This window comes from Rhea pennata, chromosome 1 (genome assembly GCF_028389875.1).
Source record: "Rhea pennata isolate bPtePen1 chromosome 1, bPtePen1.pri, whole genome shotgun sequence".
NCBI classification, from domain to species: Eukaryota; Metazoa; Chordata; class Aves; order Rheiformes; family Rheidae; genus Rhea; species Rhea pennata.
Window position 1 is genome coordinate 215,822,767 of NC_084663.1, and position 25,882 is coordinate 215,848,648.

General features: G+C 72.0%; 1 protein-coding gene across 1 annotated transcript; it reads right to left on the minus strand.

Moving 5' to 3' along the window:
* Positions 1-1,902: 1,902 nt before the first annotated feature.
* On the minus strand, positions 1,903-24,489 carry INPPL1 (inositol polyphosphate phosphatase like 1; the record flags this gene model as incomplete). The annotated part of the gene is made up of 28 exons (XM_062586934.1): positions 1,903-2,887; positions 3,008-3,132; positions 3,238-4,000; positions 5,199-5,348; positions 5,433-5,517; positions 5,601-5,756; positions 5,878-5,965; positions 6,090-6,178; positions 6,279-6,392; positions 6,619-6,708; positions 6,858-6,939; positions 7,020-7,108; positions 7,207-7,306; positions 7,420-7,558; positions 7,673-7,769; positions 7,860-7,977; positions 8,397-8,593; positions 8,695-8,797; positions 9,225-9,331; positions 9,645-9,795; positions 10,083-10,181; positions 10,348-10,437; positions 10,552-10,642; positions 10,709-10,846; positions 10,931-11,051; positions 11,170-11,320; positions 17,546-17,609; positions 24,350-24,489. Coding segments are annotated over 28 exons (3,828 nt in total), but the record flags the coding sequence as incomplete, so codon positions are not given.
* Positions 24,490-25,882: the final 1,393 nt, after the last annotated feature.

Genomic DNA, 25,882 nt, shown 5'->3' on the forward strand with positions numbered 1-25,882 from the left:
CCCGGATGCTAGTGCAGGACACCTGCGACGATGCCTCTCGCCAGCTGCTCTCAACCCAAAGACCTGGAGCAGAGCGGGGAAGAGCAGCGGAAGGGGCTGCAGCAACCCGGGAGAGCAGAGGTACGGACATGGGACGGGAGCAGAGGTGGGACCTGAGCACAGGTGGAGGAGGAGCAGGGTCTGGGAGAGGAACAGGAGGTGGGAGAGGAGCAGAGGTGGGAGAGGTTCAGGGGCTGGGACAGGAGCAGGGTCTCAGGGCAGAGGTGGAACAGGAGCAGAGGCCAAAGAGAAGCAGGTGGGACAGGAAAAGCAGGTGGGACGGGGAAGGGGCTGGGACATGAGCAGGGTCTGCAAAAGGAGCAGAAGTGGAACAGGAGCAGAGTTGGGAGAGAAGGAGAAGGAGGTGAAACAAGAGCAGAAGCTGGGACAGGAGCAAGAGATGGGAGAGGAAGAGGAGGTGGGAGAAGAGCAGGGGCTGGGAAAGGAGAAGGAGGTGGGAGAGGAGCAGGGGCTTAGAAAGGAGCAGGGGTGAGACAGGAGCAGGAGGTGGCAGAGCAGGAGTTGAGCTAGCAGGAGCTTGGACAGGAGCAGAGGTGGGAGAGGAGCAGAAGGTGGGACAGGAGCAGTAGGCCAGATGTTGTGTCCCAGCAGAGCCCACAGCCTGGTTTAGGAGGTGCAGGGCACCTCAGAGGAGCCCAGCTTGCCACGTGTCCCAGGACATGGGGCAGCTTTCAGAGGAAACCCATGGATGAACCCCACAGTCTGTGTGAAGATGGGAGCGGGGCCAAGGCTGCCACCCGAGCAGGGAGCTTCTCGGGGAGCTTGAATGTAGGAAGGGCTCGTGCAGCAGGAGTGCAAACAGGACCGACAGCACAGGGGAGGTGTAAGCACGGCTCCAGCTCTTGGAGAGAAATGAGGTGGCCCAAAGCCCAGCCGGAGCTCACAGTGGTGTATTGGGTGGAACAAGAAGGGTTGCTACAGCAAAATGTGGCTCCATCGATGGAGAAAGCCTGTATTTGAGGCAGGTCCTGGCAATGAGGGGCAGGTGAGGCCCTGCGCCCCTGGCAGCTCCTGGTGTATGTCCCCTTGGAGCATGTCCTCTCTGAATCCACAAGGCCAAATAGCACCGGGACCTACCTGGGCAGCTGGTGCCCGATGCCTTAGGCTGCCTCCGCGGCAGGGTGGGCATGGGGCTAGAAGCACTGTGCATGCAGCAGACCAGGGCCAGATGGACCACAGGGGGCATGATGGACTGTGGGGGGCAAGATGGACCGTGGGAGAGCATGATGGACCCCGAGGGGTGCAATGGACTGTGGGGTTATGATAGACCAGGGAGGACATGATGGATTACAAGGAGTACAATGGACCATGGAGGACATGATGGATTGGAGGACATGATGAACCGGGGCAGGTGCAATGGGAGCATGATGGACCGCAGCGGGTATAATGGACTCCGGGGGGCACAATGGACCATGGGGGGCATGATGAACTGCAAGGGATGTGATGGACTGGGGCAGGCGTGATGGACCACAGGCAACATGGACCACAGCAGTACTGTAGGACAGACTGTGGGAGAGCACAACGGACCACGGAGGGGGTGCAATGAATCGCAGGGGGCTTGATGGACCATGGGGGACGTGATGGACATGAGAGTGTGATGGACTAGAGGGGACATGATGGACGAAAGGGGTGCGACGGATCAAGCAGGGGCACGATAGACTGTGGAGGATGTGATGGGCATGATGGACTGTGGGAGGTGTGATGGACCGTGAGGGGCATGATGGACTGTGGGGGGCGTGATGGACCATGGGGGGCATGATGGACCATAGCTTTGGCCACCAGCTCCCAGGATCCTGAGCAGACCATGACCAAGGGAGAGAAAACCACGCGGCGGAGCCGATCTCTAAGCAAACGAGGGCTTTTATTGCTCCAGTACAGGGTAGGGGACATAACACGAGGACATCTCAGAAAAGATCTTCAACCTAACACTTAATCTTTTTTCCTCCAGGAAAGAACATTAAGCATACAAAGAGAGTTCCAAACAACAATTAAATTAAACATTAAAAAAATAGCTCATGATTTAAAAAAACAAAAACACAGAGCACAACACGACGGCACTTTTAGTAGGATTAAATTCACACCGAACGCCCGAAGCTAACGAAAAGAGAGGGCGGCGCGGGGAGGGAGCCCGCCGGGCGCCGCGCCGGTGAGCCGAGCGCATCCTTCATCTCGGGCGGAGGGGCGGCGCCGCGGGCCCCCCGGGCCGGGTGGGACCGCGGCGGCGTGGGGGTTCGGCTGCGGTGCCAGGACCCCCGCGGGGCGCCGAGGCTCGGCTGAGCCGTGAGGGCGCTCGGCGAGGAGCCGGCGGCGGAGGGGACGGGTCCGGGGGGCGAAGGCACTGATGGCGCCGGGCTCCGGCGGGGACCCCCGTCCCCGTCCCCCGTCGCGGCACGAAGGCACTTGGGCAGCGGCCCGAGCGGGCGCCGGGCTGGGACAGCTTTGCGCTTTGCGTGGAGCCTCCTCCTCCTCCTCCTCTTCCTCCCTGGCGGCGAAGGGCAGGCGGCGTCTCCGGGGGCACCCACCGGCCGTGGGGCGCTGGCCCCACAGCCCTCCCCCCCACCCCGCTGGTGGTCCCGTCCCCCCCGAACGCTCCGCTCCTCCCTCCTCTCAATAAATAAGAAATAACTTAACCGTCGGGAGGCCCCAGCGCCGGGGCCTCCCCGTGAAATCGTCTGACCAGGGCCCCGCTCGGCGCCGGCGGGGGGCCGGGGGGGGCCGGGGGGGGGCCGGGGCCCCCTATTTCCGGAGCTGCAGGCTCTCCAGGAGGACGCGCTTGTGGCCGGGGTCGAGCACGCCGGCCTCCTCCAGGTCCTCCTCCGTGATGTCGCTGCGGAGGGCGCGCAGGCGTCGGGACCCCCTGCGCGGGCCCAGGAGTCCGGGGGGGGGGGGGGTGCCCGCAGGCAGCACCCCCCCCCCCACCGCCGCCGCCCCCCGCCGCCGGCCTCACCTGAGGAACTCCAGGTCGTCCCAGCCGTTGTGCACCAGCCCCTGCTCGTACCGCTCCAGCCCCATGGACCGCAGCCACTCGCCCACGCCGGGCTGGGCGCCGCCGCGGCCGCCCGGGCACAGCGCCTGCGCGACGCGGGCGCGCGGCCTCAGCACCCCCGGGGGCAGCGGGGCCCCGGGGAGCCCGCCGGCACCGCCGCCCCCACGCCCCCCGAGACGCGCCGCCCGCACCTCCTCGGCCAGGTCCTCCTCGATGCTCTCGCGGATGGGGTGCGGGGGGAAGGCGAGCGGGCGGCCGTAGTCGGGGTGCAGGCAGCGCGGCGGCGGCGGCGGCAGCAGCTCCGGGCGCCCCTTGGGCAGCGGCGGGGCGGCCGCCCGGCCCCTGCCGCCGCCGCTGCCGCCGCCGCCGGGGTAGTCCACCTCGCTCAGCGTCTTGGCCATCTGCAGCACGGAGCAGGAGCGGTCGTCCAGCAGCCCGCCGGGCGCCGGAGCCGCGCCGGGGGCCTCCAGCACGAAGGCGGCGGCGGCGGGGGGCGGCGGGGGCCGCGGGTGCAGCTTGGGCGGCGGCGGCTCGCCGAAAGCCACGGCCGGCCGCGGCTTGGGCTCCTCGCGCCCCGCCGCCGCCACCGCCGCCGCCGCCTCCTTGGCCCCGGCGTAGAAGGGGCTCTCGGCCAGCTCCAGCTCCACGGCGCGCGGCAGCGGCGGCGGCGGGAAGTCCGGCGGCGGCAGGTTGAGGGTGCCGGCGTCCTCGTCCGAGGAGCTGTCGTCGCCGCGGCCGGGCTGCCCGGCGGACGGGCGCCGGCGCCGCTCGGGCACCGCGACCTGCACCTTGCCCTTGGGCGCCGGCGGCTTGCCGGGGGGCGGCGGCGGCGGGCCGGGCGCCTCGGGCGCCAGCAGCTGGTGCGGGACGCCCTCGAGCACGTAGTACGCCGGGTTGTTGAAGCTGTTCTTCGGCGGGGCCCCGGCCGGCTCCGGCGCCGCCTCCGCCCTGCACCTGCGGGCAGAGCGCGGCGTGGCGGGCGCGGGGCCGGGGGGCGCGTGCCCCACCGTCCTGCCCCGTTGCACGCTGCTGGGCGTCGTGCACGCCGTCCTGCCCCATAGCGCACCGCTGGGCCCCATTGCACATGCCATCCTGCCCCGTTGCACGCTGCTGGGCGTCGTGCACGCCGTCCTGCCCCATAGCGCACCGCTGGGCCCCATTGCACATGCCGTCCTGCCCCATCGCGCACCGCTGGGCCCCACCGCGCACGCCATCCTGCCCCGTTGCACGCTGCTGGGCGTCGTGCACGCCGTCCTGCCCCGTTGCACAATTGCACACCTCTGGGCCCTGCGCGCCATCCTGCCCGGTCACACACCGCCAGGCCCCGCACGCGCCGTCCCGCCCCATAGCGCACCGCTGGGCCCCATTGCACACGCCGTCCTGCCCCGTCGCGCACCGCCAGGCCCCGCGCATGCTCTCCTGCCCCACAGCACGCCGTCCCGCCCCATAGGGCACCACTGGGCCCCATTGCACACGCCGTCCTGCCCCGTTGTGCACCGCCGGGCCCCACGCGCACTGTCCTGCCCCACAGCGCACCGCCGGGCCCCGTGCATGCTCTCCTGCCCCATAGCACGCCGTCCTGCCCCGTTGCGCACCGCTGGGCCCCATTGCACACTCCATCCTGCCCTGTCGCGCACCGCCAGGCCCCGCGCACGCTCTCCTGCCCCATAGCACACCGTCCCACCCCTTGGGCACCGCTGGGCCCCATTGCACACGCCATCCTGCCCCGTCGCGCACCGCCGGGCCCCGTGCATGCTCTCCTGCCCCACAGCACGCCGTCCCGCCCCATAGGGCGCCGCTGGGCCCCATTGCACACGCCGTCCTGCCCCGCCGCGCACCGCCAGGCCCCGCATGCGCCGTCCTGCCCCGTTGCACACCACCGCACCCCACGCACACTGTCCTGCCCCATTGCACGCTGTTCCATCCAGTACACGCTGTCCTGCCCCACTGCACACTGCCCCACTGCCTGCCACGCATGCATGTCCTGCCCTGTCCATGCCGTCCTGCCCCGTCCTGCAAAGCGACACCCTGGGGAGCCCCCCTCCGCCCCACTGATCCGGCTGCCGGGGCCACGCAGCACCCGGCACGCGGGCACCCGGCCAGGCGTCCCCGCGGCGGTGTCCCGGCCCGGCACCGAGCCGCCCGCGCTCACCGGCTCTGCGTGGCCTCGTCCTTGGAGGTGCCGCGGTGCGCGGCGGCCGGGCGGCCGGCGGGCGAGGCGCCGCCTTTCTCGGGCTCGTCGAGGGGCTTGCCCGGGGGGCAGGCGCCCGGCTCCCCCGCCGCGTGCTTCCTCCCCGCGGCCCTGGGCGAGACGGCCGTGGCGCGGGCTGTCCTCGCCGCCCGGGGCCCTGCCGGGCACGGCCCTCGCCGCCAGCCCCCTCCTCACCTGGCGCAGTCCTGGTTGGCTCGCGAGCCCAGCGGCACCTTCCCTTTGCCGGCTCCCGCCTCGTCCTTGTCGACGCTGATCCACTCTGCGGGCGGGAGGCGGGGGGCTGAGCGCGGGGCCGGCGGGTCCCGGCGCCGGCCGTGCCCGCCGGCGCGGAGCGGCGCTCACCGTAGAGCCGCTCGCGGGTGCCCACGCGCTCGGCGGGCACCCGGACCTTCATGGAGCCGCGGATGTTGCCCGTCTCCTCGCCGCGGTGTGACAGGTAGGTGAGGAACTGCTGGGCCGTGCTGCCGATCATGGACTTCAGGGCGATGACGCACTCGCCTGCGGGCGGCGGGCGGGGGGCCGTCGGGGCGGGGGGCCGCCGGCTCCCCGGTGACACGGCGCCGGGGCCGGTCCCGGAGGAACGCAGCCCCCCGCCCCGGCTCCCCCCGCCCCGGCTCACCATACGACTCGTATCCGTCGAGGGACTTGACGGTGAGCAGGAGGTGCTGGTCCTGCAGGTACTCGATCTCGGAGAGGATGGGCTTCAGCTGCGGGCGGCGGGAGCAGCGGCTGGGGCGGCGGGCGGGGGGAGCAGGGCGCCGGGGGGCAGGCGCCCGCCCGCCCGCCCACCCGTGGGGCCACCCGCCCGCCCGCCCGCGGCTCGGCCCTCACCGTGGGCAGCTGCCGGGACGACCACTGCACCTTCAGGAAGTTGATGTTGTCGCTGCTCTGGCTGTCGTTCTCGAAGCTCTTCTTGAACTCTGCAGGGGGGACGGCGCGGCGCGGCGCGGCGCGGCGTGGGTCAGGCCCCCACGGCCCCGCCAAGCCCCCCGGGAGCCCCCCGAGTCGCCCGGCGCTCACCTTCCAGGCAGGTGGAGTAAAACTCGATGAAGAACTTGGTCCGGCTGGCCGTCTTCACGATGGCTTCGATGCTCTCGAACTCGATGTAGGCCTGGTCGGAGGACTTGGAGAGCCCTGCGGGGAGAGAGGGGCCGGCGGGTCCCGCGGCGCCGGGGCGCGGGGAGCCCGCGGTGGGGCAGCGGTGGGATGCGGAGAGAGCACCGTGGAGGGGGCCGGGTGGGCACCGGTCCCGGACGCCCCCTGGGGAACAGGGGACCCAAAGGGAGAGGCACCGGGGTGCGGGGGGCACCCGGCGCCCCGGCCCCCGCGGCAGGGCAGCGGCGCCCGCAGCCCCTCGCACCTTTCTTGGAGACGAACTGGGACGTGACGCCGACCTCGAAGGAGCCGAAGACCGGGGAGTGGTCGCTGCTCACGATGTCGTCTGTGCACCCTGCCGCAAAGCAGCGACGCTCGGGGAGGCTCGGGCGGGCGGGCGCCCGTCCCCTCCCATCCCGCCCCGTCCCCGCCGGGCACGAGGACCGGGACGCCTGCTCGGCACGGGTCCCCGCGCCCGGGGACCCCACCGGCGCCCTCGCTCACCGTAGGAGTTGCAGTTGACGTGCGTCTCCGGGTAGGACTTCCAGAGGATGCGGTCGCACCAGGACGGCACGTTGGTGCGGACCTTGGAGAGGCGGGAGACGCGGGGGCTGAGCGGCACCCGTGGGGCGCCAGCCCCCTTCGCCGCACCCTCCCAGCACCTACCCCCGTGGGCTTCTGCTTGTGCCAGACGTAGGTGTCCCGGGACCCTCGCTCGTAGCGGTACGTGGGCGGAAAGGCGATTTCCTCTTCGCCTGCAGACACGGCAGGGGTGGGGGTCAGGCGAGCCCCCCACCCCAGGCCTCTGCAGGCTGGGACCCCCCCCGCCCCACGCGGAGCCCGCCGCCCTCACCGAATCGCAGGAAGACCTTGTGCTTCTCCTTCTCCAGGTTGAGCTGATCCACCTTGAGCAGCGGCTCAAACTCCTTGCGGCTGATGTAGTTGAGGATCTCCTGCAGGGCAGAGACGCTGGCGCGGGGGGACACGCAGGGCGGCGTGGCCAGCCCTCCCCACGCCGGCGGGGCAGCCGCCCCTGCCCCAGTCCCTGCCCGTCTGCCCCCAGCACCTGGATGTCCATGTCGAGGCGGTAGTTGAGGTCCCCGAACCAGAAGAGGTGGGTGAAGCGGAGGGAGATGTCGAAGGAGCTCAGCTGCTTGTCCCCCAGGGAGAGCAGGCGCAGGATGTCCAGGTAGTTCTGGTTCCTCCTGCCGAGGAGGGTCAGCGCCGCGGTGGACGCGGCCAAGAGATGGAGCCGTGAGACCCGGCCCGGGCGCCCACCCTCCGCGCCGCGGACGGGCTGAGCCCCGTCCCGAGCTCACCTGGCCGTCTTCTCGTTGCCGGAGGTGAGGTGGCAGTTGACGAAGCCGAAGGAGGTGCCGTTGAACATGAAGGAGACACCCACGGCCCCCTTGTTCCCTGCGAGCAGGAGGCCGGGGCGGGCTCAGGCCACGGCGGGCTGTGGCCCCCAGCCCTCCCGGGGCCGCCCGCGGGGCCCGGGCCACCTACCCAGGGTGTTGGCGATGCCCGTCTTCACGCTGGAGGTGCTCACGTGGCTGATGCGGTTCTCGTGCTCCGGCTTCACCAGCACCACGATTTTGATGTTCCACAGGGACTGCATGGCCACCTGGGGGGGGGGGAGGCATGGGCCTGAGACCCCAATCCCGCACGGCCGTGCCGCGGGAGCCCACCCCGGCCCCCCGCACGCCGCGCCACGCCAACGACTGCAACGCATGAACCCCGCAGCACCCACGCGTCCTCGGGGCGCACCCCTCGGGGAAGGAGCCCCCTCCTTCTCCCAAGCTTCTTCCACCCGAAGGCACTTCCAACCTCCTGCCGTGCCAGGGCAGGAGATGAGCTGGGACAGGGACTATTCCCTGCCACGGACACCGGTGGCAGCTCAACACCCCAGCACCGGAGAGGTCCACCCCAAGCACCCAGGCTCAGCAGAGCCAGGGTGGCCAAAGCTGGAGCGGCACCGAGCCCTGCTTTGCCATCTGGCAGGGAGCTGAAGCTGGGAGCCCCTGGTGGCCCCCGGACTCCTACCGGGCGGTACTCGATCTCCGTGAAGTCCTTCAGCACGGCCCGGAGGAAGTCCACCCACTCCTTGTCCCCCATGGAGTTCTCCTGGGTGCCGAAGACGTAGATGTCGTGGGGGATGGTGACCGTCATCTCGTCCAGCGTCTTGCCCAGGCCCTTCGAGGTGAACCACGACGTGATGCTCTTGGGCGGAGGCATGCTGCCTGCCAGGCGGGCACGGCCCGGAGAGACACGGTCAGTATGGGGGGGCCGGAGAGGGCGGGCGCCGCGGGCCCCCCGCCCCCGGGCCGGCGCCCGCCCTCACCCATGTTCCAGGTGCCGATGAAGATGGAGATCATGTCGGGCTCGTCCTGGTTCGAGTGCTTGTTCTTCATCAGCTGCAGGAGCTGGCAGAAGGCCTCCCGCTTCTGCAGAGCGGCGGGCGGGTGAGCGTGGCGGCCGCGGCGCTGCACCGGGGCCCACGCGGCCTCCCGCCAGCAGGGACGCAGGGACGGGGTCCCACCGCGATCCGCCTCCCGCCGGCAGGCAAATCCCGCCCTGCGACCGGGCCAGGAGCAGCCGGCAGCTCTCCTCGGCCGAGCTCAGCACGCCGGGGCCGCCAGGGACCGGGCGGGGACCCCACGGGGGCGGCACGCAGCGTCCCACCGCGGCGAGGCCACGGGGCACGGCCGGCCCCGAGCCCAGCTCCGCTGCCCGTCGCGGGGGACCAGGAGGCCAAACCCCGGCCCGCACCGCTGCGTCTCGCCCTGCAGGACTGGGGCGAGCAGGGTCCCTCGGCCCCGGCAGAGCCGTGCCGTCCCGCCCCCGCCGCACGCCCGCCGGAGCGCGGCTCACCCGGGCGCTGACGAAGATGAAGTCTTTCCGCTGGGTCTTGTCCTTTTCCTTCTCGAAGACGATGCCCAGCTTGTTCTGCACCCGCTGCGACTTGATCAGCTGCCGGACTGGGGGCGGGCGGGGAAACCGGGGCGGGCGCTGAGCGCCGGCAGAGCCCGGCCCTCCCCGCCTCGACCCACGGCCGGGCGGAGACGGAGGCTCCCCCCCGGCCAGGGTCACGGTGCTGGGGGCACGGGCTAGGAGACAGCCGGCTGCTCCCCGGCGGCTGCCGAGCCGGAGCTCCGCTCGCGGGGGCTCCCCCCGCTCCGGCGCCGCGTCGGGCACCCGCTGCTCTCGCCCATCCGCGTTTCTCCCTCCCCGGGGCGGCCACGCGCCCCCCGCCCCGGGGCTTCGCTGCTCGGCGCGGCGGCCCCCGCTCACTCTTGTCGTGGGTGAAGGTGTTCCAGTCCTCCTGCGAGTCCTTCTGCTTCTTCAGCACCACCAGCTTGCCCCCCTCCACGTCCACGCTCAGCGTGTACTTCTGCGACTTGCCGATCTTGGTCAGGTCCCCCAGCGTGACGTCCAGCTTCACCTGCGGCGGAGGGGCCGGCGGCGGCGTTTGCAGGGGGGCTCCCTCTGCTCCGGCTCCTCCGGAGAGCTCTGCTCCCGCGCGCCGCTGGCCTCGCGCCGCGTGCATCCGGCCAGCGCCGCCCGAAGCCCGGCGAGCCCCGTGCGGCCCTTGGGCAGGGAGCGCGGCCGGCCGCGCCGTGGACCGGGAACGCCCCCAGGGCCGCGGACTCCAGCGCCCCGGCTCCCGCCCGGGACAGCCCCGGAGCCCGGCGCCGGCGCCGCGGGCGGGAGCGCGGGGACGGGCCTCACCTCGAAGGTCTGCACGGGAATGCTCTTCACCTTGCGGGACAGGGGCTGCGCCGGGGCGGCCTGCGCCGTGGAGCTCATTTCCTGCAGAGCTTTCAAGGCCTGGAGGGGGGAGAAACGCCGGCAGCGTGAGCCCGAGGCCGGCCCGGAGCCCGGCTCCGCTCCCCCCGGGTCCTGCCCCAGCGGCGCACGAGGGAAGCGGCGGGACGCGGGGGGCTGCTGAGCGCCCCCGGGGCCGCCCGCGCCGGGGAAGGGGCCCGTCCCTCACCTTCTTCTCGATGCTGGAGAGGAAATCCTTCAGCACGGACAGCTTCAGCACCAGGCTCTCCAGCTCCTGCTCGCCGGACTGCGCCGCCGTCTGCAACCCGCAGCGCGTCGGGGGACAGCGGAGGCACCGAGGCACCGTCGGGGCCGGCTGCCCCCCGCCGCGCCCCACAGCAGCCCACGCCCCCCTCTGCCCCCCCCGCCTCACCTGCTGGAGGATCTTGGAGACCATGGGGGAGCTCTGCTGGTCGAACACCTTGGAGAGGATCTCCAGCCCCGAGAGCACCTTGTCCACCTCGCTGCGGGGGGCGCGGGCGTCAGCGGGCGGCCCTCCACCCGCCGCGCCGCCCCGGCCCGGCCCGTACCTGTGCAGCCGTTTGCAGGAGGCGACGAGCGTCTTGTTGAGATGGGGCAGGCTGCTGGCGCCGGCCTTGACCGCTTCCAGGTCCAGGGTGTAGCTGCCCTTCAGGTACTCGTGCGAAACGGTGCTGAGGCCGTTGGTGCTGCAGGAGGGAAGCGCGGAGCGTGAGCCGCGAGCAGGGACGCTCCACGGGGAAAGCGCGCGCGGGGCGGCGCGGGCAGCTCACCTCTCGGCCGCGCCGTCCGGCACTGCCGGCCCCACGCTGGTGGGGCTGAGCCCCGCGGAGCCGCCCGAGAAGCTGGTGGAGCCCGAGCGGGGCGGCAGCGGAGGCTTCTCGTCCTCTCCATCTGCAACGGGCGCGGGGCAGCCGGTGAGAGCGGCGCGGGACTCGCCGGCGGCGGCGGCAGCGCCGGGTCCCCGCCGCCGGGGAACGGGGGTGGGAGCCGGGCGGGCGCCCCGCCGTACCCGAGTAGTCCCTGTCCTCTGCGGTCTCCTTCTCCTTCTCCCTCTCGACGGGGAAGAGCAAGGTGCAGACCAGCCCCTGGCTGGGCTGCAGGTAGAGCGCGATCAGCTCGCTCAGCGTCTTGAAGCGTCTCACCTGCACGCCCTGCGAGGTCTGCGGGGGCGAGGGCAGCGTCAGCGCCGCCGGCGCGCGCCCCCGGCACGGGGCATGACGGCGGGGGCCCGTAAGGACGCCGGGGGGGTGCGCGGGGCCCCCCCATCCCCCACCCCCCGCCCCCCACGGCAGACCAGCCGCAGCTCCCGGCGCTGACGGGCCCACGGCATTCCCGCGCCGGCCAGGCGTGCTGGCTCGGCGCCCGGCCGGGGCCGCCTGGCACGGCGCGGGGAGCACGCAGACGGCTTCCTTTCCGCAGCCATCCCGCTCCCTCCTCCCTCCCGGGGGCGGCTCTTTCCTGTCTGCTGGGACGGCACAAAGCGGTTTCTGTTGCTCTAAAAATACGCGGCGGCGCGGGCCAGCCGCGGGCCGCCAAGAGCAGCGTTTGCGAGCCGCGCCGGCCTCGGGGGGACGGAGCCCTGCGCCCGCCGCCTGCGGAGCTGGAAGGCGGCCGGAAAGGGGAGAGGCCCCCAGCGCCCAGCTGCAAACAGCTGCAAACAGCTGGAGCTGCCCGGGCCCCGCGGCTGCGCCCCCTCCCACCCATCCGCGCCTCTCCCAGCCCCCGCGGGCCGACATTCCCGCGCCAAAATAGCCTTTTAGGCTTTTTCCGCTTTCGCCACGTCGCGAGCGCCGCAGCCAAGCCCGCGGTACTGGCCCAGAACCGGCGCCCGCTCGGGGCGGGCCAGCGCCAGGCTCGGCCGCGCCGCCGCCGCGCGGCTCCCCGGAGGAAGGCCTGGCGAGCCCGCAGCCCGGAGAGCCGGCTCAGGCCTCCTCCCGCGCGTGAACAACCGGCGCGGCACCGCCAAACCGCGGGCCGGGGTGTCCCGGCGCCCGCTGCGACCCCGCTCAGCGCCCTGCAGCTGGGGCAGGCGGGTGCTGGGCGCAGCCTCCCGGGACGGCGCCGTGGGCAGGTGCACGGGCTGCGCCAGCTCGTGCCCAGGGCACATCCCCACGCGGAGGTGGCACAATCCTGGGCACATCCCCATGCGGAGGTGTGCACATCCCTGCGCACATCCCCACGCACATCCCCACGCGGAGGTGTGCACATCCCCGTGCACATCCCCACGTGGAGGTGGCACAATCCTGGGCACATCCCCATGCGGAGGTGTGCGCATCCCTGCGCACATCCCCACGCACATCCCCACGCGGAGGTGTGCACATCCTCGCACACATCCCCACGCGGAGGTGGCACAATCCCGCGCACATCCCCACGCGGAGGTGGCACATCCCCGTGCACACCCCCACGCGGAGGTGGCACAATCCCGGGCACATCCCAGTGCGGAGGTGGCACATCCCCGCGCACATCCCCACGCGGAGGTGTGCACATCCCCGCGCACATCCCCACGCGGAGGTGGCACATCCCCACGCACATCCCCACGCACATCCCCACGCGGAGGTGTGCACATCCTCGCACACATCCCCACGCGGAGGTGGCACATCCCCACGCACATCCCCGCGCACATCCCCACGCGGAGGTGTGCACATCCTCGCACACATCCCCACGCGGAGGTGGCACATCCCCGCGCACATCCCCACGCGGAGGTGTGCACATCCCCACGCACATCCCCCCGCGGAGGTGGCACATCCCCGTGCACATCCCCACGCGGAGGTGTGCACATCCCCGCGCGCATCCCCACGCGGAGGTGTGCACATCCCCACGCACATCCCCGCGCGCATCCCCACGCGGAGGTGTGCACATCCCCACGCACATCCCCGCGCACATCCCCACGTGGAGGTGGCACATCCCCGCGCACATCCCCACGCGGAGGTGGCACATCCCCATGCACATCCCCACGCGGAGGTGTGCACATCCCCGCGCACATCCCCATGCGGAGGTGTGCACATCCCCGTGCACATCCCCACGCGGAGGTGGCACATCCCCGCGCGCATCCCCACGCGGAGGTGGCACATCCCCGCGCACATCCCCACGCGGAGGTGTGCACATCCCCACGCACATCCCCACGCGGAGGTGGCACATCCTCGCGCACACCCCCACGCGGAGGTGGGCACATCCCCACGCACGTCCCCACGCGGAGGTGGCACATCCCCGCGCACGTCCCCACGCGGAGGTGTGCACATCCCCACGCACATCCCCACGCGGAGGTGGCACATCCCCGCGCACATCCCCACGCGGAGGTGGCACATCCCCGCGCACATCCCCACGCGGAGGTGGCACATCCCCGCGCACATCCCCACGCGGAGGTGGGCACATCCCCGCGCACACCCCCACGCGGAGGTGGCACATCCCCACGCACATCCCCACGCACATCCCCACGCGGAGGTGGCACATCCCCACGCACATCCCCACGCACATCCCCACGCGGAGGTGGGCACATCCCCATGCACATCCCCACGCGGAGGTGGGCACATCCCCATGCACATCCCCACGCAGAGGTGGCACATCCCCGTGCACATCCCCACGCGGAGGTGGCACATCCCCGCGCACATCCCCACGCGGAGGTGGGCACATCCCCGCGCACACCCCCACACGGAGGTGGCACATCCCCACGCACATCCCCACGCACATCCCCACGCGGAGGTGGCACATCCCCGCGCACACCCCCACACGGAGGTGGCACATCCCCACGCACATCCCCGCGCACATCCCCACGCGGAGGTGGCACATCCCCGTGCACACCCCCACGCGGAGGTGGCACATCCCCGTGCACATCCCCGCGCGGAGGTGGCACATCCCCGCGCACACCCCCACGCGGAGGTGGCACATCCCCGTGCACATCCCCGCGCGGAGGTGGCACATCCCCGCGCACACCCCCACGCGGAGGTGGCACATCCCCGCGCACATCCCCGCGCACATCCCCACGCGGAGGTGGCACATCCCCGTGCACATCCCCACGCGGAGGTGGCACATCCCCGCGCACACCCCCACGCGGAGGTGGCACATCCCCACGCACATCCCCACGCGGAGGTGGCACATCCCCGCGCACATCCCCACGCGGAGGTGGCACATCCCCACGCACATCCCCACGCGGAGGTGGCACATCCCCGTGCACATCCCCCCGTGGAGGTGGCACATCCCCGCGCACATCCCCACGCGGAGGTGGCACATCCTCGCGCACATCCCCACGCGGAGGTGGCACATCCCCGTGCACATCCCCACGCGGAGGTGGCACATCCCCGCGCACATCCCCACGCGGAGGTGGCACATCCCCGCGCACACCCCCACACGGAGGTGGCACATCCCCACGCACGTCCCCACGCGGAGGTGGCACATCCCCGCGCACATCCCCACGCGGAGGTGGCACATCCCCACGCACATCCCCACGCGGAGGTGGCACATCCCCGTGCACATCCCCACGCGGAGGTGGCACATCCCCACGCACATCCCCACGCGGAGGTGTGCACATCCCCATGCACATCCCCGCGCACATCCCCACGCGGAGGTGGCACATCCCCGTGCACATCCCCACGCGGAGGTGGCACATCCCCGCGCACACCCCCACGCGGAGGTGGCACATCCCCACGCACATCCCCACGCGGAGGTGGCACATCCCCGCGCACATCCCCACGCGGAGGTGGGCACATCCCCGCGCACACCCCCACGCGGAGGTGGCACATCCCCGCGCACATCCCCACGCGGAGGTGGGCACATCCCCACGCACATCCCCACGCGGAGGTGGCACATCCCCGTGCACATCCCCACGCGGAGGTGTGCACATCCCCGCGCACACCCCCACGCGGAGGTGGCACATCCCCACGCACATCCCCACGCGGAGGTGTGCACATCCCCATGCACATCCCCGCGCACATCCCCACGCGGAGGTGGCACATCCCCGTGCACATCCCCACGCGGAGGTGGCACATCCCCGCGCACACCCCCACGCGGAGGTGGCACATCCCCGTGCACATCCCCACGCGGAGGTGGCACATCCCCGTGCACATCCCCACGCGGAGGTGGGCACATCCCCGCGCACACCCCCACGCGGAGGTGGCACATCCTCGCGCACATCCCCACGCGGAGGTGGCACATCCCCGCGCACATCCCCACGCGGAGGTGGCACATCCCCGCGCACACCCCCACGCGGAAGTGGCACATCCCCGCGCACACCCCCACGCGGAAGTGGCACATCCCCGTGCACATCCCCCGTGGAGGTGGCACATCCCCGCGCACATCCCCACGCGGAGGTGGCACATCCCCGCGCACATCCCCATGCGGAGGTGGCACATCCCCATGCACATCCCCACGCGGAGGTGGCACATCCCCGCGCACATCCCCACGCGGAGGTGGCACATCCCCGCGCACATCCCCACGCGGAGGTGGCACATCCCCACGCACATCCCCGTGCAGAGGTGGCACATCCCCGCGCACATCCCCACGCGGAGGTGGCACATCCCCACGCACATCCCCGTGCAGAGGTGGCACATCCCCGCGCACATCCCCCCGTGGAGGTGGCACATCCCCGTGCACATCCCCACGCGGAGGTGGCACATCCCCGCGCACACCCCCACGCGGAGGTGGCACATCCCCGCGCACATCCCCACGCGGAGGTGTGCACATCCCCACGCACATCCCCACGCGGAGGTGGCACATCCCCGTGCACATCCCCACGCGGAGGTGGCACATCCCCGTGCACATCCCCACGCGGAGGTGGGCACATCCCCGCGCACACCCCCATGCGGAGGTGGGCACATCCCCGCGCACACCCCCATGCGGAGGTGGGCACATCCCCATGCACATCCCCACGCGGAGGTGGGCACATCCCCACGCACATCCCCACGCGGAGGTGGCACATCCCCGCGCACACCCCCATGCGGAGGCGTGCACATCCCCATGCACATCCCCGTGCAGAGGTGGCACATCCCCGTGCACATCCCCACGCGGAGGTGGCACATCCCCACGCACATCCCCACGCGGAGGTGGCACATCCCCGCGCACATCCCCACGCGGAGGTGGGCACATCCTCGCGCACATCCCCGTGCAGAGGTGGCACATCCCCGCGCACATCCCCGTGCAGAGGTGTGCACATCCCCGCGCACATCCCCACGCGGAGGTGTGCACATCCCCGCGCACACCCCCACGCGGAGGTGGCACATCCCCACGCACATCCCCGTGCAGAGGTGTGCACATCCCCGCGCACATCCCCCCGTGGAGGTGGCACATCCCCACGCACATCCCCACGCGGAGGTGTGCACATCCCCGCGCACACCCCCACGCGGAGGTGGCACATCCCCACGCACATCCCCGTGCAGAGGTGTGCACATCCCCGCGCACATCCCCCCGTGGAGGTGGCACATCCCCGCGCACATCCCCATGCGGAGGTGGGCACATCCCCATGTACATCCCCACGCGCATCCCCACGCGGAGGCGTGCACATCCCCATGCACATCCCCGTGCAGAGGTGGCACATCCTCGCGCACATCCCCGTGCAGAGGTGGCACATCCCCGTGCACATCCCCACGCGGAGGTGGCACATCCCCGCGCACATCCCCATGCGGAGGTGGCACATCCCCGCGCACATCCCCACGCGGAGGCGTGCACATCCCCATGCACATCCCCGTGCAGAGGTGGCACATCCCCGCGCACATCCCCACGCGGAGGTGGCACATCCCCGCGCACATCCCCACGCGGAGGTGGCACATCCCCGTGCACATCCCCACGCGGAGGTGTGCACATCCCCGCGCACACCCCCACGCGGAGGTGGCACATCCCCGCGCACATCCCCACGCGGAGGTGGCACATCCCCGCGCACATCCCCACGCGGAGGTGGCACATCCTCGCGCACATCCCCATGCGGAGGTGGGCACATCCCCGCGCACACCCCCACGCGGAGGTGGCACATCCCCGTGCACATCCCCACGCGGAGGTGGCACATCCCCACGCACATCCCCACGTGGAGGTGGCACATCCCCGTGCACATCCCCACGCGGAGGTGGCACATCCCCGCGCACATCCCCACGCGGAGGTGGCACATCCCCGCGCACATCCCCGTGCAGAGGTGGCACATCCCCGTGCACATCCCCACGCGGAGGTGTGCACATCCCCGCGCACATCCCCGTGCAGAGGTGGCACATCCCCGCGCACATCCCCACGCGGAGGTGTGCACATCCCCGCGCACATCCCCACGCGGAGGTGTGCACATCCCCGCGCACATCCCCGTGCAGAGGTGGCACATCCCCGCGCACATCCCCACGCGGAGGTGGCACATCCCCGCGCACACCCCCACACGCAGGCCCCCCAGGGGCCCCGCCGTCCCCCGCGCTGCCTACCTGCACGGCCAGGAAGTCCTCCTCGTCCGGCAGGATCCGGTACGTGTGCACGTGCTTCTGAAACCTGCGGCGGGCAGAGGCGCGGCGGGTGAGACGGCACCGCGGTGCCCCACGCGCCCGGCGCCCCACGCACGCAGCGCCCCACGCGCCCCGTGCCCCCGGCGCTGCCCCGAACCGCCCCCGCGCCGGCTGCGGCTGCCAGAGCGGGAGCCGGAGGCAGCCGGGCGGCCAGGAAACGATTTATTTCTCAGTGGAAGCTCGCAGGAACCGGGACGCGCTCCGAGCACGGGGGTGACGGGCTGCCGCTGGCCCCGGCCCCCAGCGCGGGCGAGCGACGCCGCCGGGCCCCCCCCGCCTCGCCGCCCGGCTCCGGCACCGTGTCGGCCGGGAGCGGCCGCGCTCGCGCTCCGGGAAGGAAATCCAAAAATACAGCTGCGCTCCGACACGCACCGGCGAAGGGCGAGGAGGGACGGGGCACAGCCGGCTCGCCGGAGGCCGGGAGCGGCGGCCCCCCGGCCTGGCCCCCCGGCCGCGGCGCTCGCAGAGGTCACGGCGCAGGGAGCCGCGGGTCCCCGCGGGCACGGCCGAGGGTGGCGGGGGGCAGGCGCTTCCCGTCCCTGCCCGGAGCTCCCCCCCGACCGCAGCGGCTCCCCCGCGCTCGGCCCACGCCGGCGCCGAGGGGACGTGTCTGTCCCCCCCCCCCGCAAGCGGGGGGCCCCCCGCGTGCCCCGGGGGGGCAGGAAGGGTGCAAACCCACGTGGACCCCAACCGGGAGGGACGTGGGAGGTCATGGGGGTCCATATGGGAAACCTAAATTCGGGGCCATGGGGGGGGGGCTGGGAACCCCAGCTTGGGGGAGCCACGGGGGTCCCTATGGGAAACCTCAGACCACAGCTTGGGGGGTTTCCGCGTGGGGAACCCCAACGGAGGGGTCGCGGGGGGTCCGCATGGGGAAGTGCAGCCAGGCTTCCTTGGGAGAAGCCCTGGGGGGGGGCACAGGCGAACAAGCCCCAGCCAGGGGATCCACGCAGGGAACTCCGAAGGGGGGGAGAGTCACAGAGCATCCGCATGGGGAACCCCAATCGGGGGTCAGGGGAGGGGGGACTGGGGCCCCCAGCTTGGGGAGGTCCCGGGGGTCCCTAGGGGAACCCCAAACCACAGCTGGGGGGGTCTCTGCAGGGGGAACCCCAACCGAGGGGTCCCAGGGGGTCCCTAGGGGAACCCCAAACCACAGCTGGGGGGGTCTCCGCAGGCGGAACCCCAACCGAGGGGTCCCAGGGGGTCCCTAGAGGATACCCCAAACCACAGCTGGGGGGGTCTCCGCAGGCGGAACCCCAACCGAGGGGTCCCAGGGGGTCCCTAGGGGATACCCCAAACCACAGCTGGGGGGGTCTCTGCAGGGGGAACCCCAACCGAGGGGTCCCAGGGGGTCCCTAGGGGATACCCCAAACCACAGCTGGGGGGGTCTCTGCAGGGGGAACCCCAACCGAGGGGTCCCAGGGGGTCCCTAGAGGATACCCCAAACCACAGCTGGGGGGGTCTCTGCAGGGGGAACCCCAACTGAGGGGTCCCAGGGGGTCCCTAGGGGAACCCCAAACCACAGCTGGGGGGGTCTCTGCAGGGGGAACCCCAACCGAGGGGTCCCAGGGGGTCCCTAGGGGATACCCCAAACCACAGCTGGGGGGGTCTCCGCAGGCGGAACCCCAACCGAGGGGTCCCAGGGGGTCCCTAGGGGAACCCCAAACCACAGCTGGGGGGGTCTCTGCAGGGGGAACCCCAAATGAGGGGTCCCAGGGGGTCCCTAGGGGAACCCCAAACCACAGCTGGGGGGGTCTCTGCAGGGGGAACCCCAACCGAGGGGTCCCAGGGGGTCCCTAGGGGATACCCCAAACCACAGCTGGGGGGGTCTCCGCAGGCGGAACCCCAACCGAGGGGTCCCAGGGGGTCCCTAGGGGAACCCCAAACCACAGCTGGGGGGGTCTCTGCAGGGGGAACCCCAACTGAGGGGTCCCAGGGGGTCCCTAGGGGATACCCCAAACCACAGCTGGGGGGGTCTCTGCAGGCAGAACCCCAACCGAGGGGTCCCGGGGGGCCCCTAGAGGATACCCCAAACCACAGCTGGGGGGGTCTCAACACAGTGAACCCCAAATGGGGGGGAGGGCACAGCATCTGTACGAGGAGCCCCAGTTGGGGGGGGTCCATATGGGGAGCTCCAGCAGGGTGTCACGGGGGTCCGTAGGGGAAGCCCATCCGGAGCTGGCGGCTGCCCCCCACCCCCCCGCCAGCCGGGCGCAGGAGGCCGCTATTTTCTCGGCTGATCCCGCGGCGGGCTCCGGGCTCGGCCGGCTCCGGGCTCGGCGCCGCGGGGCACAACGAGCCGTTGTGCGGGAGCGCCGGGCTCCCCGCGGAGCAGCGGCGGCGGGGCAGCAGCGGCGGCGGTGCGTCGGAAGATGGGCGCTGCCGGGATCCCGGCGCGGTTCCCTTTCCTCCTCCTGCCCCCGGAGCTATTTTTAGGCCCCAGCGGCCGGCCGCGCTCCCGCTCGCCCACGCCAGCGCCGGGAGCCGAGCGATTGCTTCCGCCCCGCGCGGGCGGCTCCGCGGGGGCACGGAGCGGCTCCCGGGCCGGGTGCGAAGGGCTCGGGCCCCCCGGCCGCCCCCCGGCCCGGCAACGGGCACGTAACGGAGCCGCTGCGGACGCCTCGGCCCGGCCCCGCTCGGGCCGCGCACCCGGGCAAACCCCGGAGGAAACCCTCCCCGCGGGAGCGCTCCCCCCGCCCCGCAGCCTCGGCGACTCGGGGGCCGGAACCCCCGGGAGACCCCCGACGACCCTCGGCGGGCTGTGCCCGGAGATCCCCCGCACCCCGGCAAGACGGACACCTGCCTTGGAGACGGACACCCAGCCACGGGAGACGGACACCCGCCAGCAGAGACAAATACCCAGCACGGGAGATAGATGCCGACTACGGGGGACGGACGCCCACCATGGGGGACAAATACCAAGCACGGGACATAGATGCCCACCATGGGAGACAGATGCCCACCATGGGAGACAGATGCCCACCAGTGGAGACAGATGCCCGCCGCAGGAGACAAATACCCAGCACGGGAGATAGATGCCCACCACGGAGATGGATACCCACCAGTGGAGACCAATGCCCACCAGTGGAGACGGACGCCCACCAGTGGAGACAAATACCCAGCACGGGAGATAGATGCCCAGCACGGGAGATAGATGCCCACCACGGAGATGGATACCCACCAGTGGAGACCAATGCCCACCAGTGGAGACGGACGCCCACCAGTGGAGACAAATACCCAGCACGGGAGATAGATGCCCACCACGGAGATGGATACCCACCAGTGGAGACCAATGCCCACCAGTGGAGACGGACGCCCACCAGTGGAGACAAATACCCAGCACGGGAGATAGATGCCCAGCACGGGAGATAGATGCCCACCATGGGAGACAGACGCCCACCACGGAACGTGGATGCCCACCAAGGGACGTGGACGCCCACCAAGGGACGTGGACGCCCACCAGGAGAGCGAGGGCCTGCAGCCCGCTCCCGCCCCACCGCGCCCGAGCGCCTGCAGGGATGCTGGACACGCCCCGGCTCCCCGCAAGCCGGTGCGGGGCCGTTGGCTTCTCCTCGGCTGGCCTCGCCGAGCCCGGGGCACCCGCGGGCGCCGGGCAGCGGAAGCGGGTGGCTGCACGGTGCCACCACCCCCGCGCGCGGCGCAGCCGGGCCACGAGCACGTCAAGGCCCCGGGCGGCACCGCAAACCCGGACGGGGCTCTGCCGGGGGACGGGGCTCTGCCGGGGGACGGGGCTCTGCCGGGGGACGGGCACCGGGTGGCGTGGCGTGGCGTGGCGTGGCGTGGCGTGGCGTGAGGAGGGGGCTCAGACCCTCCCCACCCTGGTGTCACCCCCATCCCTCAGTGTGCCCCCCCCACTTCCACCGGGGGCCTGATCCCGCTGGACCCCCCCCCCCCGCCAGTGCCAGGACCCCCCTGACGGTGCCAGGACCCCCCCACACAGTGCCAGGACCCTGCCCCAGTGCCAGGGCTCTCCCCATAGTGCCACGACCCCCGCCCCACACGGTGCCAGGACCCTGCCCCGGTGCCAGCGCTCTCCCCATAGTGCCACGACCCCCACCCCACTCAGTGCCAGGACCCTGCCCCAGTGCCAGGGCTCTCCCCACGGCACCACGACCCCCACCCCACACAGTGTCAGGACCCTGCCCCAGTGCCAGCACTCTCCCCATAGTACTAGCCCCCCCCCCATAGTGCCACGACCCCCGCCCCACACAGTGTCAGGACCCTGCCCCAGTGCCAGCGCTCTCCCCATAGTACTAGCCCCCCCCCATAGTGCCACGACCCCCACCCCACACAGTGTCAGGACCCTGCCCTAGTGCCAGCGCTCTCCCCATAGTACTAACCCCCCCCCATAGTGCCACGACCCCCACCCCACACAGCGCCAGGACCCTGCCCCAGTGCCAGGGCTCTCCCCATAGTGCCACGACCCCCGCCCCACACAGTGCCAGGACCCTGCCCCAGTGCCAGCGCTCTCCCCATAGTACTAGCCCCCCCCCATAGTGCCACGACCCCCGCCCCACACAGTGCCAGGACCCTGCCCCAGTGCCAGGGCTCTCCCCATAGTGCCACGACCCCCGCCCCACACAGCGCCAGGACCCTGCCCCAGTGCCAGGGTTCTCCCCATAGTGCCACGACCCTCGCCCCACACAGTGCCAGGACCCTGCCCCAGTGCCAGGGCTCTCCCCATAGTGCCACGACCCCCACCCCACACAGCGCCAGGACCCTGCCCCAGTGCCAGGGCTCTCCCCATGGCACCACGACCCCCGCCCCACACAGTGTCAGGACCCTGCCCCAGTGCCAGCGCTCTCCCCATAGTACTAGCCCCCCCCCATAGTGCCACGACCCCTGCCCCACACAGCGCCAGGACCCTGCCCCAGTGCCAGGGCTCTCCCCATAGTGCCACGACCCCCGCCCCACACGGTGCCAGGACCCTGCCCCAGTGCCAGGGCTCTCCCCACGGCACCACGACCCCCGCCCCACACAGTGTCAGGACCCTGCCCCAGTGCCAGCGCTCTCCCCATAGTGCCACGACCCCCGCCCCACACAGTGCCAGGACCCTGCCCCCGTGCCAGGGCTCTCCCTGTAGTACCTGCCCCCCCCCATAGTGCCACGACCCCCACCCCACTCAGTGCCAGGACCCTGCCCCAGTGCCAGGGCTCTCCCCATAGTGCCACGACCCCCACCCCACACAGCGCCAGGACCCTGCCCCAGTGCCAGGACTCTCCCCATAGTACTAACCCCCCCCCCCCCCATAGTGCCACGACCCCCACCCCACACAGCACCAGGACCCTGCCCCAGTGCCAGGACTCTCCCCATAGTACTAACCCCCCCCCCCATAGTGCCACGACCCCCACCCCACACAGCGCCAGGACCCTGCCCCAGTGCCAGGACTCTCCCCATAGTACTAACCCCCCCCCCATAGTGCCACGACCCCCACCCCACATGGTGCCAGGACCCTGCCCCAGAGCCAGGGCTCTCCCCATAGTACTAGCCCCCCCCCACATAGTGTCACGACCCCCACCCCACATGGTGCCAGGACCCTGCCCCAGTGCCAGGACTCTCCCCATAGTACTAGCCCCCCCCATCGTGCCACGACCCCCACCCCACATGGTGCCAGGACCCTGCCCCAGTGCCAGGGCTCTCCCCATAGTGCCACGACCCCCCCTGTGCCAGGATCCCCTTGGCAGTACCATGACCCTCCCCCCGATTACCGAATTCCCCCCCCTCCCCGGAACCAGGCTCCTCCCCCGGGTTACCGGAGCCCCCTCCCGGTGCTGCTGCTGGTTCCCCCCTGTTGCTCCCCCCTCGGTGCCGCTGCCCCCTCCCCGTGCCGGGTCCGGTTCCCCCGGTCCCGTTCCCCCCCGCCGCCGTTCCGTTCCCCCCTGCCCCCCCCGGTCCCGGTCCCCCCCCCGCCGTCGCTCCTCTCTCGTTCCCCCGGTCTCGTCCCCTCCCCCCACCCCGCGTCCTCGTTCCCTCCCCGGTCCCGTCCCGTCGCCCCGTCACCCCCGGCCCCGTTACACCCCCCCGGTTCCGCCCCCCCCCCAGCCTCATTCCCCCCCGGTTCCTTGTGCCCCGCCCCCCCCGGTTCCGTCCCTCCCCCGTCGCTCCCCCCCGGTTCCGTCCCCCCCCCGGTCCCCGCTCCCTCCCTGGTTCCGTTCCACCGCCGTCCCCGTTCACCCCCCCCCGTTCTCCCCCGGTTCCGTTCCCCCTAGTCTCCCTCCCCCCCGGCTCGGTTCCCCCCCTCCCCGGTCCCGGTCCCCGTCCCGGTTCCGTCCCCCCCCTCGGCCCCGTCCTCCCCAGTCTCCCTGCCCTCCGCCCCCCCCCTCGGCCCCGTCCTCCCCAGTCTCCCTGTCCTCCGGCCCCCCCCCCAGCCCCGTTCCGGCCCCCCCGGTCTCCCCCCCCCCCCCCGGCTCCGGCCCGGTTCCGTCCCCCCCCCGCCCCCGTTCCGCCCCCGTTCCGTCCCTCCCCCGGTCCCCCCCGGTCTCCCTCCCCCCCGGCTCCGGCCCGGTTCCGTCCCCCCCCGCCCCCGTTCCGCCCCCGTTCCGTCCCTCCCCCGGGTCCCCCTCCCCCCCGGCTCCGGCTCGGTTCCCCCCCCGGCCCCGTTCCGGCCCCCCCCCGGTCCGGCCCCCCGGTCTCCCTCCCCCCCCGGCCCGGTCCGCTCCCGCTCCCGCGGCCCGGCGCGGCCCGGCGCGGCCCGGCCGCACTCACAGCACGCAGAGCGCGTAGGCGCCGGCGACGCTCTCGCTGTCCCGCACCAGGAAGCTGCCGTCGCGCCCGGCGCGGGCCAGCAGCTCCTCGGCGGCGGCGCGGCTCAGGTCGCGGTGGTACCAGGGCGGCGCCGCCGGGCCCCCCGCGCCCGCCATGCCGAGCCGAGCCGAGCCGAGCCGAGCCGGGCCGGGCCGGGCCGCGCCGCGCCGCTCGGGGCCGCCGGGGGCCGCTGGGCGCCGCCGGGCGCGGGGCGGCGGCGCCGGGGGCAGGGCCGGGGGCGGGCGGCGGCGGGGCCCGGGCAGCGCCGGGGCGGGCGGCGGCGGGGCGGGGCGGCGGCGGGGGCGGGCGCGGGCCTGGCCGGGGCACCGGCACCAGCAGCTACGCCAGGACTGGGACCGGCACCGGCACCGGCACCGGCAGCTTCGCCAGGACTGGGACCGGCACCGAGACCGGCACCGGCAGCTTCGCCACGGCTGGGACCAGCACCAGGACCAGCACCGGGACCGGCACTGGGACCGGCAGCTACGCCAGGACTGGGACCGGCACTGGGACCGGCACCGGCACCGGCACTGGGACCGGCACTGGGACCGGCACTGCGACCAGCACCAGCACTGGGACTGGCACCGGGACCGGCACTGATAGCTACACCAGGACTGGGACCAGCACCGGGACCGGCACTGACACCGGCACCGGGACCAGCACTGGCACTGGCACCAGGACGAGCACTGATAGCTACGCCAGGACTGGGACCAGCACTGGGACCAGCACCAGCACTGGGACCGGCACCAGGACCAGCATTGATAGCTACACCAGGACTGGGACCAGCACTGGGACCGGCACCGGCACTAGGACCAGCACTGACACCAGGATCAGCACTAGGACTGACACCAACACCAGGACCAGCACCGGATCTGGCACTTGCACCGGGACCAGGACTGACACCAGGATCGGCACTAGGACTGACACCAGCACCGGGTCTGGCACTTGCACCGGGACCAGGACTGACACTGGGACCGGCACCAGGACCAGGACTGACACCAGGATCAGCACTGGGACTGACACCAACACCTGGACCAGCACCGGGTCTGGCACTTGCACCGGGACCAGGACTGACACTGGGACCGGCACCAGGACCAGGACTGACACCAGGATCGGCACTGGGACTGACACCAACACCAGGACCAGCACCGGGACCGGGACCAGGACTGACGCCGGGACTGGCACTAGGACTGACACTGGCACCGGGACCAGCACCAGGACCAACACTGGTACCAGTACTGGGACCAGCACCAGGACTGACACTGGCATCAGGACCAGCACTGGGACTGACTCTGGCACCAGCACTGGCACCGCAGGTTCCTGGCAGCCCAGGGCACACGGCCCAACCTAGCTCAGCCTGAAACACCTCAGCTCGGTTCGGCCTGGCCTGGCTCTGCTCAGCCTGGCCCAGTTCGGCTCAGCTTGGTTCAGCCCAGCCCAGCCCCACTCACTTAAATCACCTTGGCCTGGTTCAGCCTGGCTCAGCCCTGTTCA